Source organism: Hyperolius riggenbachi, chromosome 3 (assembly GCF_040937935.1).
Source record: "Hyperolius riggenbachi isolate aHypRig1 chromosome 3, aHypRig1.pri, whole genome shotgun sequence".
Classification (NCBI taxonomy): Eukaryota; Metazoa; Chordata; class Amphibia; order Anura; family Hyperoliidae; genus Hyperolius; species Hyperolius riggenbachi.
Genome location: NC_090648.1, coordinates 23,110,816 through 23,125,096, shown reverse-complemented (window position 1 = coordinate 23,125,096; position 14,281 = coordinate 23,110,816). Strand labels below are relative to the sequence as shown.

Genomic DNA, 14,281 nt, shown 5'->3' with positions numbered 1-14,281 from the left:
TGAGTTGCATGAGCACGTGGTCAGCAAAATAACCCGAAGCTTGAAGAATGCCGTTGCCTGCAAGGTTCACCTCACCACTGACACCTGGACGAGTGCGTTCGGCCAGGGTCGATACATCTCCCTTACCGCGCACTGGGTGAACCTTGTGGAGCCTGGCAGCGATTCCTCACCTGCTACGGCACGGGTGTTGCCCACGCCACAAACAGCTGCACCGCCGTCCCTCCCACTGGATAACAGCAGCACCTACCTCTCTGACTCCTTCTCCTCCAACGCATCTCAAAGCTGTACCTCATCCGGAAACGCTAACCCAGCAGCAGTAGGATCGTGGAAGCAGTGCAGCACAGCTGTTGGCATGCGTCAGCAAGCGTTGCTGAAGCTAATCTGCCTTGGGGATAAGCAGCACACAGGGGAGGAAATTTGGAAGGGAATAAAGGAACAGACGGATTTGTGGCTGGCACCGCTGGACCTGAAACCGGGCATGGTTGTGTGTGATAATGGGAGTAATCTCATTCGCGCTTTAAGGTTGGCTAAGCTGACACACATCCCTTGCCTGGCGCACGTGATGAACCTAGTAGTTCAGCGGTTCCTGAGGACATACCCAGGCGTGGCCGATCTTCTGTTGAAGGTGCGTCGAGTGGCCAAACATTGTAGAACTTCCAGTACTGCTTCGGGGGCACTCGCCAAGATGCAGGAGCGCTTCAATCTCCCCCACCATCGCTTGCTGTGTGATGTCCCTACGCGCTGGAATTCTACGCTGCACATGCTAGCCCGCTTTTGCGAGCAGAAGAGTGCAGTGGTCCAGTACATGACGGCGCAGTACCGAGGCGCATCCGGCCAGCTGCCAAGCTTCTGTGGATCCGATTGGGCCAACATGTTGGACCTCTGCCAAGTCCTCCAAAATTTTGAGCAATCCACGTTGCTTGTGAGCAGTGACAACTCTTCAGTCAGCATTACCATACCACTGCTGTGTTTACTGAAGAGGTCGATGTTAAAAATCAAGGAAACAGCTGTCATGATGCAACTGGGGGAATCTGAAGGAGAAAACGATCAGCGTGATGGTACCAACATCAGGCCATCCGCCTCAGGGAACGCTGGCCCCAGCAGCTATGACGAAGAAGAGGAGGAGGAACAGCTGGAGTTGGAGCAGGAATTTCATGCCACCACTGACGAGGGCCAGAGCGGTGCACGTTGGACTTCCACAATTCAACGCGAATGGTCAGCAGAAGCAGACCAGGAGGAAGGTGACGACTATGATGCATCACAACAACTATCACAACGCTCACAAGAGGATGATGAGGATTCTGGTAGGACTCTGGCACACATGGCTCAATTCATGCTAGACTGCATTGAACGTGACCCACGCATTGTGCGCATTCTGGACAACACCAATTACTGGGTTTATACCCTTCTGGATCCACGGTACAAACACAATGTTCCAAAACTGCTTGAAGAAAGAGTCAGACAGGTCAAAATGGAAGAATACCAGCAGGCCCTTGTGGAGACTTTAGAGAGGAGATTGACATCCTCCCCCTCCTCTAGCCAGTTGTACGCAGACAGACTGACTTCCGCAAACCCAGGACGACCAGGAGGGCAGCAAACAACGCAAGCCGCAGCTAGTACCCAAAAGGGAATGGTATCGGCAGTGTCCTTGGAGTGGGAAAATTTTCTGACACCCATGCAGCAGCAGCCCACAGAACAGCAAGCGTGCAGATCCACCTCCAACACCGATCGCCTGGAGAAGATGGTCAAGGACTACATGTCAGATGACGTAGCTGTGTCTAACAATCCATCTGCACCCTTCAACTATTGGGTATCGAAGCTAGACACCTGGCACGAACTGGCAATGTACGCAATAGAGGTGCTGGCTTGCCCGGCAGCCAGCGTTATGTCGGAACGCTGTTTCAGTGCTGCCGGAGGCATCGTCACAGATCGGCGTATCCGCCTCTCCACAGAAAATGCAGACCGTCTGACTCAAATTAAAATGAATCAATCCTGGATTGGAAACGACTACGCAACACTCCAGGACCCCAACCAAGTAACATGACCAATGAACATCTGGGATGGTTTAGCGTTTCCGGTCCCTGTTTATTGAACCTCTCATCTGTATTACACTTATGACTGCATGGCGGCAAAAAGCATTGCTATATCCGCACGCTTTTTGTCCTCATGCAAGGCCTGTGTTGTTGTGTCTCAAAAAGCTTGGCCTTCTCCTCCTGCGCCTGCTCCTAGTCCTGTTCCATCACGTCTGCTGCTGCTGGGTTAGCATTTCCAGTCCCTGTTTATTGAACCTCTCATCTGTATTACATTTATGACTGCATGGCGGCAAAAAGCATTGCTATATCCGCACGCTTTTTGTCCTCATGCAAGGCCTGGGTTGCGTCTCAAAAAGCGTGGCCTTCTCCTCCTGCGCCTGCTCCTGTTCCATCACGTCTGCTGCTGCTGCTGGGTTAGCGTTGCCGCTCCCTGTTTATGGAACCTCTTATCTTTATTACATTTATGACTGCATGGCGGTACAAAGCATGCTATCCGCACGCTTCTTGCCCTCATGCAAGGCCTGGGTTGTTGTGTCTCACAAAGCGTGGCCTTCTCCTCCTGCACCTGCTCCTGTTCCATCACGTCTGCTGCTGCTGCTGCTGCTGCTGGGTTAGCGTTGCCGGTCCCTGTTTATGGAACCTCTTATCTTTATTACATTTATGACTGCATGGCGGTACAAAGCATGCTATCCGCACGCTTCTTGCCCTCATGCAAGGCCGGGGTTGTTGTGTCTCACAAAGCGTGGCCTTCTCCTCCTGCGCCTCCTCCTGTTCCATCACGTGTGCTGCTGCTGGGTTAGCGTTACCGGTCCCTTTTCCTGGAACCTCTTATATGTATTACATTTATGACTGCATGCCGACAAAAAACATGTTACCTGTGCAAAGAAAACAGACATTTCCCGCATTTAAAAGACAGTTTTCCCTTTGAAACTTTAAAATCGATTTTCTCAAAAACTATAAGCTCTTTTTGCAAATTTTTTTTTTCCTCTTGTACCCACTCCCAAGGTGCACATACCCTGTAAATTTGGGGTATGTAGCATGTAAGGAGGCTTTACAAACCACAAAAGTTCGGGTCCCCATTGACTTCCATTATGTTCGGAGTTCGGGTCGAACACCCGAACATCGCGGCCATGTTCGGCCTGTTCGGCCCGAACCCGAACATCTAGATGTTCGCCCAACACTAGCTTTAAAGAGAAACTCCGACCAAGAATTTAACTTTATCCCAATCAGTAGCTGATACCCCCTTTTACATGACAAATCTATTGCATTTCACAAACAGACCATCAGGGGGCGATGTATGACTGATATTGTGATGAAACCCCTCCCACAAGAGGCTCTTGTACCGCGGTACTCTGGGCAAACTGCCACAATGTAACAAGGTTCACATACAGGAACTGGCTGTTTACAGCTGTCTGTAACAGCCAGAACAGCTAGAAACAGCTACATAACCTGCCCACAGTGACAATGTCACCATGTAATACATGTCAGAATGTGAATCTGGGAGAGGAAAGATTTTACAATGAGCAAACACTGACTAAATCATTTATACATATTTATTGTAAAAATGAAGCACTTTTTTTATTACATTATTTTCACTGGAGTTCCTCTTTAACCACTTTACCCCCGCACGTACGTATTTCTCCGCCCCTTTTTCCATCCTTTAACAACCAGGGACGGAGAAATATGTACTTTCCGCGTTCCCGACGCTGTCCGCGCTCCCGCTCGTAAACACGCCGCCCGCCGCTAGTAAACACGCCGCCGCCCGCTCGCCCAGAGATCAATGAACGGGAAAATCCACCCCACAATGATCCGCTGCTCTCCTATGGGCAGCGCGATCATTGTGAGAAAAAACTCACGTGTCCAGCCTCCTTATACTTCCTCCAAGCTTCCGGAAGGAAGCTTGGAGGTCGCATTAAAACAAAAAGTTACTGTGGCCATCTTGTGGCCAAATAGTAAACTACACCCTACACATTTTTCACATACAAATAAATGACTTTTATACACATAAAATTAACTCATTACCTCCCACACTCCCCATTTTTTTTTTTTGTAATTAAAAAAAAATTAAAAAATTTACAATTAAAAAAAATACATAAATAGTTACCTTAGGGACTGAACTTTTTAAATATTTATGTCAAGAGGGTAGAACACTGTTACTTTATAAATTATGGGCTTGTAATTAGGGATGGACGCAAAAATGAAAAAAATGCACCTTTATTTCCAAATAAAATATTGGCGCCAAACATTGTGATAGGGACATAATTTAAACGGTTTTATAACCGGGATAAATAGGCATATACATTTAATGGGTTTTAATTACAGTAGCATGCATTATTTAAAAACTATAATGGCCGAAAACTGAAAAATAATTATTTTTTTCCCCACATTTTTCCTATTTTCCCATTAAAACACATTTAGAAAAAAATAATTCTTGGCATAATGTCCCACCTAAAGAAAGCCTAATTGGTGGCGGAAAAAACAAGATATAGTTCATTTCATTGCGATAAGTAATAATAAAGTTATAGACGAATGAATGGAAGGAGCGCTGAAAGGTGAAAATTGCTCTGGTGGTCAGGGGGTAAAACCCCTCAGTGGTGAAGCCTGTGTTTCATAAATGACTGTTTACAGACACACAACAGCTACATATGAGTAATTAGCAAAGACAATGTCTGAGTCTCAGGCACTGACCTCAGCCCCTGCGAACAGCCACTGAGGAGGTGATCACACAAGCTGAGAGAAGCCTGGTTTATCAAGTTTATCAACACAATGGTTGCTGGGCCTGGCATGTATACATCCAACTGTCACCTGAATGACATCCCAGGTAGGAGGGGTCTCTATACCTGTTGTATCCAGATAAAAGACTTGTTTTTAGAAGCTCTCCTCTCCTGCCAAGCTGATAGACGTGAGATGATAATGGATTCAGGGCACAGCTAGCGAATGCGGTGTGTATGGATTGTAAGGTTAGACTAATAATGCTCCTAGTAGTACTGTACACTGAGCCTGCAATTATGTAATCATATATTTTATATACTGTAACTTGTATATATGTAATTACACCCCTTGTATTTAACCTTTGAGAAGACCTCAGGTGTCTGGTAATTAATATAGAAATAAGTAACATTAGCTAGAGTACATTCTACATCACCTCTAGGGTGAACAAGCCCCAAGGGTTACCAACCAACCATCTAACCACCATCTAACCAACGATCTAACACTGATTATTAAAGAATAACTCTGCTTAGAATCATAAAATCTTGAAATGCCCTCATTTGCAAAACATTTTAAACCTATATTATCAGCTTAAAGCAAGATGGAGATAATTTCTCTGCATTAATACAAGATCTAACAAAGCGGGTGGAGCCTACAAAAGCCAATCAAAATTCACCTATTGATTTTCAACTGATTTTCAACTGAATATTTTAATTGCTGCCATTCTTGCACTATTAATGGCACAATCCTCAAACCTGGTACAGTTGGTCATTGGGTGACTGGGGTTCAAATTTTGAAAAGAGGGTGGAGCCACAAACAGCCAATCAGATTTGTTTCATTTCACTGCAAATTATCGATGCCAAAGACCGCAAAGCTCACAAACTTGGTCATTGAGTATGTGTGTCAGTGTTAGAAAAAGTGGGTGGAGCCAACACCAGCCAAATACATACCCAGGCAAAGCCGGGCCATCAGTGGGCAGAAACAAAATACAAATTTCACTGGGAAAATATAAACTGCAGCCATTCTTACACTGTTTATGGTAGGGTTCTCAAACTTTGCACAGTTGGTGACTGGGATTAATATTCAGAAAAGTGGGTGGAGCTTATAAAAGCCAATCAAAATTCACCTATTTATTTTCAAGGGGAATATTCAATTGCTGCCAGTCTTGGTTGTGTTGCTTGCAGGGCCTGATTTATGGCGAGGCTTTAAGGCACGACCCTAGGGCAGCAGGTGAAAATGGGCAGCCAGCACTTAGACAGTTAACAGCTGGCTGCAAGCATACAGAGCTGGTCAGCCGCCTAGCTGCTTTCTTCACACTGTCACATCGTAGTGGGCTGCTACAGACCTCAGAGTGACTGTCTAGTCACTCATGTCTCCAGGCTCCAAGTCCTCCGCAGCGCTGATTTTGCCTCTTCTCCTCCATCAGTTGCTGCTGTGCATCTCTCTCTACAGCTGACATCTTTCACATGTGACATGTCAGCACACTATGATGAGAGATGACAGCTGAAAAGAGAGAAGCACAATGGTGGCTGACAGAGGGGAAGAAAAAGACTTGGTGCTGCAGCAGACTTAGTGCCTGGAGAGGTGAGTGACTGACACTCAGCTCTACAAGGGGTGGGAGGGGTTGGTGGGCTGGTTCATCTGCCTGAGGAGGGAAGGGGAGTGGCTGGCATCCTGTAGAGCAGGGAGGGGAGGGGTCATCTGCGGGGGCGTAACAATAGACCCCGCAAGTTACGCAGCTGCAGGGGGCCTAGAAGCCGCAGGGGGCCAAGTGGGGCCAGAAGTTTTTTTCCCCTGTCCTGAGAGACTGACAATTAAAGGGAACCTAAACTGAGAGGGATATGGAAGTTTCCGTTTAAACAATACCAGTTGCCTGGCACACCTGCTGATCTCTTTTGCTGCAGTAGTAGCTGAATCAGACCTGAAACAAGCATGCAGCAATCCAGTCTGACTTCAGTCAGAGCACCTGATCTGCATGCTTGTTCAGGGGCTGTGGCTAAAAGCATTAGAGACACAGGATCAGCAAGAGAGTCAGGCAACTGGTATTATTTTAAAAGGAAAAATCCACATCCTTCTCAGTTTAGGTTCCCTTTAAGGGCAAGAAGGGAAAAAAACTGTTTGCTTTGTGCACAATTTCTCTAATGACTGCATCTGCTCTGCCACTGATAACGAATCATACAAAAGTTTGCAGACAAAGATTTGTAGACAGTCCCTATTCAGTGTTCAGCAGGGTCTTATGTATAGCACTTTTCTACCCAGAGGCGTAGCTAGGGTTTCCAGCGCCCGGGGACAAAGACTATTAATGCGCCCTGTAAGGTCAAAAAAGGGGCGTCGGCATGGTAATGGGTGGGGCCAAATATACATGACCTTAGCAGTGGTGTAAAAGGTCTGGCAGGGAAGTTTGAGCTCTGCCATAGTGTTTCCCCCCAAAATACATGTAATCTGACAGCATTTCACCAAAAATACGTGTAATTTGGCAGAGGTTCCTCCAAAATACAGATATTTGACAATGGTTGCCCCAAAATAGACACAATCTGGCAGCAGTGGTTCCCCCAACATACATATAATCTGGCAGCTGTTCCCCAAAATACACTTAATCTGGCAGCAGCGGTTCCCCAAAAATACAGTTAATCTGGCAGCAGTTTCCCCAAAATAGGTGCCCCCAGTATAGGTAACCAGGTCTATAGGTGTCCCCAGTGGTAGTAACCAGGTAAATAAATAAAAAAAAAACACAGGTCACAGCTGGGCGCCCCTAGGGACCCAGCGCCCGGGGGCACTTGTCCTACCCCGCCCACCCCTAGCTACGCCCCTGTTTCTACCCCCAGCCTTTCAAACCCCCCCCCCCCCCCCCCCCTTAAGTGCTGTGTACTGTAGTAATGCTTGAGAAGTCTGGGCATGGAGAGAAAAGCTTTTTGCTTTTTGTGTAGTATGAAGCTGAGGCTAGGAGCACTGTCTGTTGTTGTTTTCTGTATGGAAAAATGCCTGCAGTGCTTCACTGCTGTCTGTTTTTATCTGCATGGGGAAAACACATTCAAGTGTGCACTAGCCAATTAAAGCGGAATATAACCCTGCATTTCAACTTTGCTCTAAAACATTATTTACAGTATATTATATGCAACCAGCATTTTTTTTTTTACTAGACCAGCATTGGAAGGGTTACACAGGGCTTTAAAGTTCCTTTAGATTTCTGCAGACGCATCCGAAGCTGAAATAGATACATTTTGTTTACATAATGTATCTAAGTGTTGAATGTGACTCATCTCTCTCACTGAGAAGGAGCTTGGACGACAGCCAAAGAGTGTGTAACTGTTTATCAATAGATACATGTAACTAAATAGAATGTATCTATCTGAACTTCTGCATATCTCTCCAGGACCTTTAAACCTCTGTGTTTAACCCTTCCAATGCTGGTCTAGTAAAAAAAAAAAAATGCTTTTTGCATATAATATGCTGTAAATAATATTTTAGAGCAAAGTTGAAATGCAGGGTTATATTCCGCTTTAAATAACATTGGTTCTCAGTTTACCTGTGTAGAAAGGGGGGGGGGGGTGGAGGGGGCTCGAGAAGGGGGACCCGTCCAAAGTTTCGCAGGGGGGCCCAGTGATTTCTAGTTACACCCCTGGTCATCTGCCTACCTATACTCGGGAGGGAGGGTGCATCTGGCTACCTATACTCGGGAGGGAGGGTGCATCTGCCTACCTATACTCGGGAGGGAGGGTGCATCTGGCTACCTATACTCGAGAGGGAGGGTGCATCTGCCTACCTATTTGAGGGGATGTCACCTGGCTACCTATACAGCAGGGGGGATCTGCATGGCCGGTTCTAGACATCCTGCCACCTGAAGCAATGCGTTGTGAAATAAAAATGATGGCTCAAGACCATGGACTCTATTCACAAAACCTCTCATCAATGTATCGCCTAATTGATAAAAATAACACTTTGGCACACTTATAAGCAAAATAATCTCTCAATGTAAGTTGTTCCTGATTAATTTCATTTCAATATTATGTTTCTTACCTTAATTATATTATAGTTTTGCTCTTTGGAAGCTTAAAGTGGATCCAAGATGAAAAACTAACTATAACAAGCAACTTGTCTATATATCGTATCTAAAGTTTACATAGTTTACACAGCAAATCTAGCTTTAAACAGCTTCAACAGTTTATGATTATTTATTCCTGTGATACAATGAGGGCAGCCATGTTCTGTTTGTCACATTACACACAGGCAAGCTGATCTGCATCTCCAGCCCTCAGCCTGTGACAAATTCACTCCCTCTCCTCCCCCCCTCTGCCTCTGAAATCTAAGGCTACTAGTAACCTCCTCCTCCTGCCCAGACTGAGCTCGCATAAGAGCTTGCCACAGTGTCAAGGCACTGGAGAAGCTGTGGGTGAGGCTTGTTTAGTTTATAGGGAATTTAAGTATTAAAACAAAAAAGTATTTGGCTTAAAGAGGAACTCCAGTGAAAATAATGTAGTAAAAAAAAGTGCTTCATTTTTATACCATAATTATGTATAAATGATTTAGTCAGTGTTTGCTCATTGTAAAATCTTTCCTCTCCCAGATTTACATTCTGACATGTATTACATGGTGACATTGTTACTGTGGGCAGGTTATGTAGCTGCTCCTAGCTGTTTTGGCTGTTAGAGACAGCTGTAAACAGCTAATTCCTGTCTGTGAACATTGTTACATTGTGGCAGTTTGCCCAGAGTACCGCGGTACTCAGAGCTTCTTGTGGGAGGGGTTTCAGCACAAAATCAGTCATACAGCGCCCCCTGATGGTCTGTTTGTGAAAATCATTCTATTTCTCATGTAAAAGGGGGTATCAGCTACTGATTGGGATAAAGTTCAATTCTAGGTTGGAGTTTCTCTTTAAGTAATGCCATATCAACTATATGAAAGGAACACAATTATGCAATGAGTAAAAGTTTATTTCGGATCCACTTTAAAAATGTAGCATAGATAAGGTGAAAAACAGGTGAAAAGGCTGCATGATTCACGCAAAATAAGTTTACTCATGTCAGGACTGGATGTGTAGTGTGTACTTTGTGTGGTTCTGTATTTTATTTTTATTTATTTTTTTGTAGTATATGTTTGTCTAATTTTGTATGGTTAAAAACAATTCATATTTTATAGCATTGTGTAATTGGCTGTTCCACTTTTGTTTTTGTTTTTCTCCAGCAAAATGAAGAGATGTTTTCTTCTCATTGCTTTGTGCTCTACCTGTTTTCTTTTGGGGGTAAGTCTACAAAGCAACATGCCAATTCCATTAACTCATGTAGATATAACATATTCCTTCATATATGTATTATCCTTAAAGAGACACTGAAGTGAAAAAAAAATATGATATAATGAATTTTTTGTGTAGTACGGACAATTACTAGAACATTAGTAGCAAAGAAAATATTCTCTTGTTTTTATTTTCAGTTATATAGTTTTTTTTATAACATTGCATCATTCTCTAATATTAGCACTTTACACACTACTCAGCTTTCTAAATCATTTTACAGAGCAGGCTAGTGAACTTTTGAATCCTTCTCTGCAGAGAAAAAAATACAGTGCCAGACACTTGAGATAATAAGCTTCAGAAGACAGAGCTCTCTAAGACTTTGAAAGTCCTGGAGCTCAATGGCGTTTTTGCATAGATAACTGGAGTTTCTTAACTCTTCCTGTACTGGAAACAATATTAGACATATGTCTCTTCTCCTAATGTTTTAATTGTTAGCTGTACTACACATACAAATCATTATATCATAATAAGGAAAAGTAGTATAATGTGTTTTGGGGTGTATTTTTACACATATATATGCTGGGTGGGAGAAATATCTCTGTAAATGAGATTTTTTTGATTTTTTTTACACACAATTGTCCATTTACAGAGAGATTTCTCCCGCCCAGCATGGGTAAGTGTAAAAATACACCCCAAAACACATTATACTACTTTTCCTGAGTACGGCGATACCACATGTGTGACACTTTTTTGCACCCTAACTGCACTAAGGGGCCCAAAGTCCAATGAGTACCTTTAGGATTTCAAGGGTCATTTTGAGACATTTGGTTTCAAGACTATTCCTCATGGTTAAGGGCCCGTAAAATGCCAGGGTAGTATAGGAACCCCACAAATGACCCCATTTTATAAAGAAGACACCCCAAGGTATTCATTTAGGAGTATGGTGAGTTCATAGAAGATTTTATTTTTTGTCAGTTAGCAGAAAATGACACTTTGTGAAAAAATAAATAAAAATCAATTTCCGCTAACTTGTGACAAAAAATAAAATCTTCTATGAACTCCCCATACTCATAACGGAATACCTTGGGGTGTCTTCTTTCTATAATGGGGTCATTTGTGGGGTTCCTATACTGCCGTGACATTTTAGGGCCCCTAAACTGTGAGGAGTAGGCTTGAAACCAAATGTCTGAAAATGACCTGTGAAATCCTAAAGGTACTCATTGGACGTTGGGCTACTTAGCGCACCTAGGCTGCAAAAAAGTGTCACACATGTGGTATCACTGTACTCAGGAGAAGTAGTATAATGTGTTTTGGGGTGTATTTTTACACATACCTATGCTGGGTGGGAGAAATAGCTCAGTAAATGAACAGTTGTGTGTAAAAAAATAAAAAAAAATCTCATTTACAGAGATATTTCTCCCACCCAGCATGGGTATGTGTAAAAATAAATTCCAAAACACATTATACTACTTCTCCTGAGTACGGCGATACCACATGTGTGACACTTTTTTGCAGCCTAGGTGTGCTAAGGGGCCCAACGTCCTATGAGTACCTTTAGGATTTCACAGGTCATTTTGAGGCATTTGGTTTCCAGACTACTCCTCACGGTTTGGGCCCGTAAAATGCAAGTGACCCCATTTTAGAAAGAAGATACCCCAAGGTATTCTGTTAGGTGTATGGTGAGTTCATAGAAGATTTTATTTTTTGTCACAAGTTAGTGGAAAATGACACTTTGTGAAAAAAAAACAATAAAAATCAATTTCCGCTAACTCAGCACACAAGTTATCCCTCCCTCCCTTTTCTGCACACCAACAGAGCTTTCTTAGCAATCATAGCGATCGGCTGTCATAGTCATCAGCCTATGACAGCCGATTGCTCTCGTGCCTCCCAGGGGGGCAGCCGTGTCACACTGTCTGTCCTCAGTACAGTGCTGCTGTAGATCGCAGAGATGTACAATGTAAATAGATGTCGTCTGACAGTATTCTAGCGGAGAGCGCCGCTGCTCTGCCATTCAAGTGGAAATGCGCACGCATCGGTGTGCGCGATCTCCTGCAAAACCCCACCCCAGGACTTCAGACCGATTGGCATTGAGCGGTCCTGGGGCTGCCACTGCGTCCACGCAATTGGCGTACAGCGGTAGTTAAGTAGTTAAAAAGGAACTGCAGTGAAAATAACATAATTTAAAAAAGTGCTTAATTTTTATAATAATTATTTACAAATGATTTAGTAATTGTTTGCCCATTGTAAAATTTTTCCTTTTTGGATTTACTTTCTAAAATGTATAATATGGCAACATTTTTAGTGCTGGCAGGTGATGTATGTGGAAGGAGATGATGCATTTTTGGCAGTTGGAAACAGCTGTTATTTCCCACAAATCAACAAGGCTGCCACAGTGTGATATCAGCACCCTGGTCCTGACATCACACTGTGGGAGGGGTTTCACCACAATATCAGCCATACAGAGCCCCCTGATGATTCGTTCAAAGCGGACCTGAATTCAGAATTTCCTCTCTGCTCTAAAATATACACAACAGCATAATAACCTTTTAAACAAAAAAAATATATATATTTGTTACAGCTGATACTATCCTATATTATAAAACCCCTGTGTTTCTGCGTCCCTTCCTGTGCGCGTGTCCGTGCTTTTGCACTACTGCGCATAGCGCGGCACTTAGAGCAGGAGGAGGATGGGGCCGGGGAGGCAGCGGACGTGTGCTTCCACGGTGCTCAGACGTGCACGGCAGGCACAGACGTACACAGCTTATGAGGGAGAGAGCCAGTGTGGGGGGTCGTGGCTAGAGCCTAGCCCCCATTTTTAAACGGGTCTTAGGCCTAGTCCTAAAATAAATCTGCACTGTTTCTACTTCCTGATTCATGGAAGCAGGCATATTGTTACCAGCCGGTGCTTTCAAATGAGCTTATCTGCCATCACTGCCGTGGCAGTCATGTGACACAGAGAGAGATAAAATTACAGCATATTTTTCTTTAAATTAATTTCTTGGAGAGAAGAATGCATTAAGAGGGTAGGAGTTTAATTCTGTACAGAGGTAATAGACTCTTCCACATCTCCTCCATTCACAGCCAGTTTAAAGTGATACACATGTTTGCCTGGAGTTTGTTTTGAGGATTTGGGGTATCAAGTTTCTATTGATTCATTTGTTTTGTTTTGTTTTTTTCCTTTTCAAAGATCTTGCATAAGCTTTCCTGGAAGGTATGGCCAATATCACAAGAGATCCACTCGTCTATACATGCAACAACATCTGCAGTGACATCCCAAGCAACCACCCCTGGTTATGATTCTGAAGAGCTTAGTGCATTGTTGAAAGTGATTGAATGGCCTCTGGCTTTAGAAAATAGAACCATAGAGTATTCCACCCATCCACAGACCTCTGTCTATGTTTTACTCAATCCTCAGTCTACTTATGTAGTTGGACAACCACTTAAGGTTCTAATCACAGCCAAAGATCACAAAGGTCGGCCAAAGAGTTATGGTGGGGATTTGTTTTACGCTAAACTTCATTCTACAAGCCTGAAAGCTGGAGTGAGTGGATCTGTTATGGACCACAAAAATGGTTCTTACACAGCTACATTGATTCCTCAATGGTCTGGAGAAACAGAGATCTCTGTCAAACTCATGCACTCCAGTGAGGCCATTGCAATTTTGCATCAGAAAAGGGACACACGACCAGATAAGGTAAAGTAGCTTAAATCTGGCCTATAAATACGTAAAAGTTTTTCCTTATAATAGAGAGTCTGTTCAATAAAATAAAGAATGTCATATGTCAAACATGAGTTATGGTCCTAGAAAGACTTCACTGATCACTGTTTCTGATAACCAAATTCCCAAAAAAAGAGTTGGCACATGGTCATGACCGAACATCACGATTTTGCATTCGCGAACGTCTTTCCACAAAAATGTGCAAACTGGAAATTTGTGGTGAGCCCCATTAAATTCAATGGAGAACATAAAAATCCTTCCGGGCATCTCTGCAGCCTGAATTTCTTTTAAAAAAAATGTATACAAAGTGTATACAAACTGCAATGATCTGCTCTGCTGTCTGCACAAGCAGACAGCTTTTTGACCATTTTTTAGGTCTGAGTGCTGCAGGTCCCTGGAAAAGAGACCTGTCTTCACTCTGCAAGTTTCAGAGTTACTGTTCTGGTGAGGAATTTGCATCCACTTGTCATGCAAATTGCTTAGCTGCTTCCTTTGATGGCTTGCAGTATAAATACCATTTCCTCCCAGAATTCCCTGCTGGTTATGAAGGTTTGTTCCTGCTAACTTACCTGGAGTCTCAGCCCGCTGCTA

The 14,281-nt window shown here is 43.7% G+C and overlaps 1 protein-coding gene across 3 annotated transcripts in view; it reads left to right on the top strand.

Moving 5' to 3' along the window:
* Positions 1-14,281, top strand: part of LOC137562508 (NXPE family member 3-like) — a 106,649-nt gene that overhangs the window by 44,365 nt on the left and 48,003 nt on the right. For 2 of the 3 annotated variants that reach the window (XM_068273910.1, XM_068273909.1), the window contains 2 exons: positions 9,924-9,981; positions 13,160-13,666. In XM_068273910.1, the coding sequence (XP_068130011.1) occupies positions 9,928-9,981; positions 13,160-13,666 (561 nt within the window). In that variant the 5' untranslated portion in view covers positions 9,924-9,927. Of the gene's footprint in view, positions 1-4,886; positions 4,976-9,923; positions 9,982-13,159; positions 13,667-14,281 lie in introns of those variants that run through there. The other variant, XM_068273908.1, reaches the window with a different exon arrangement.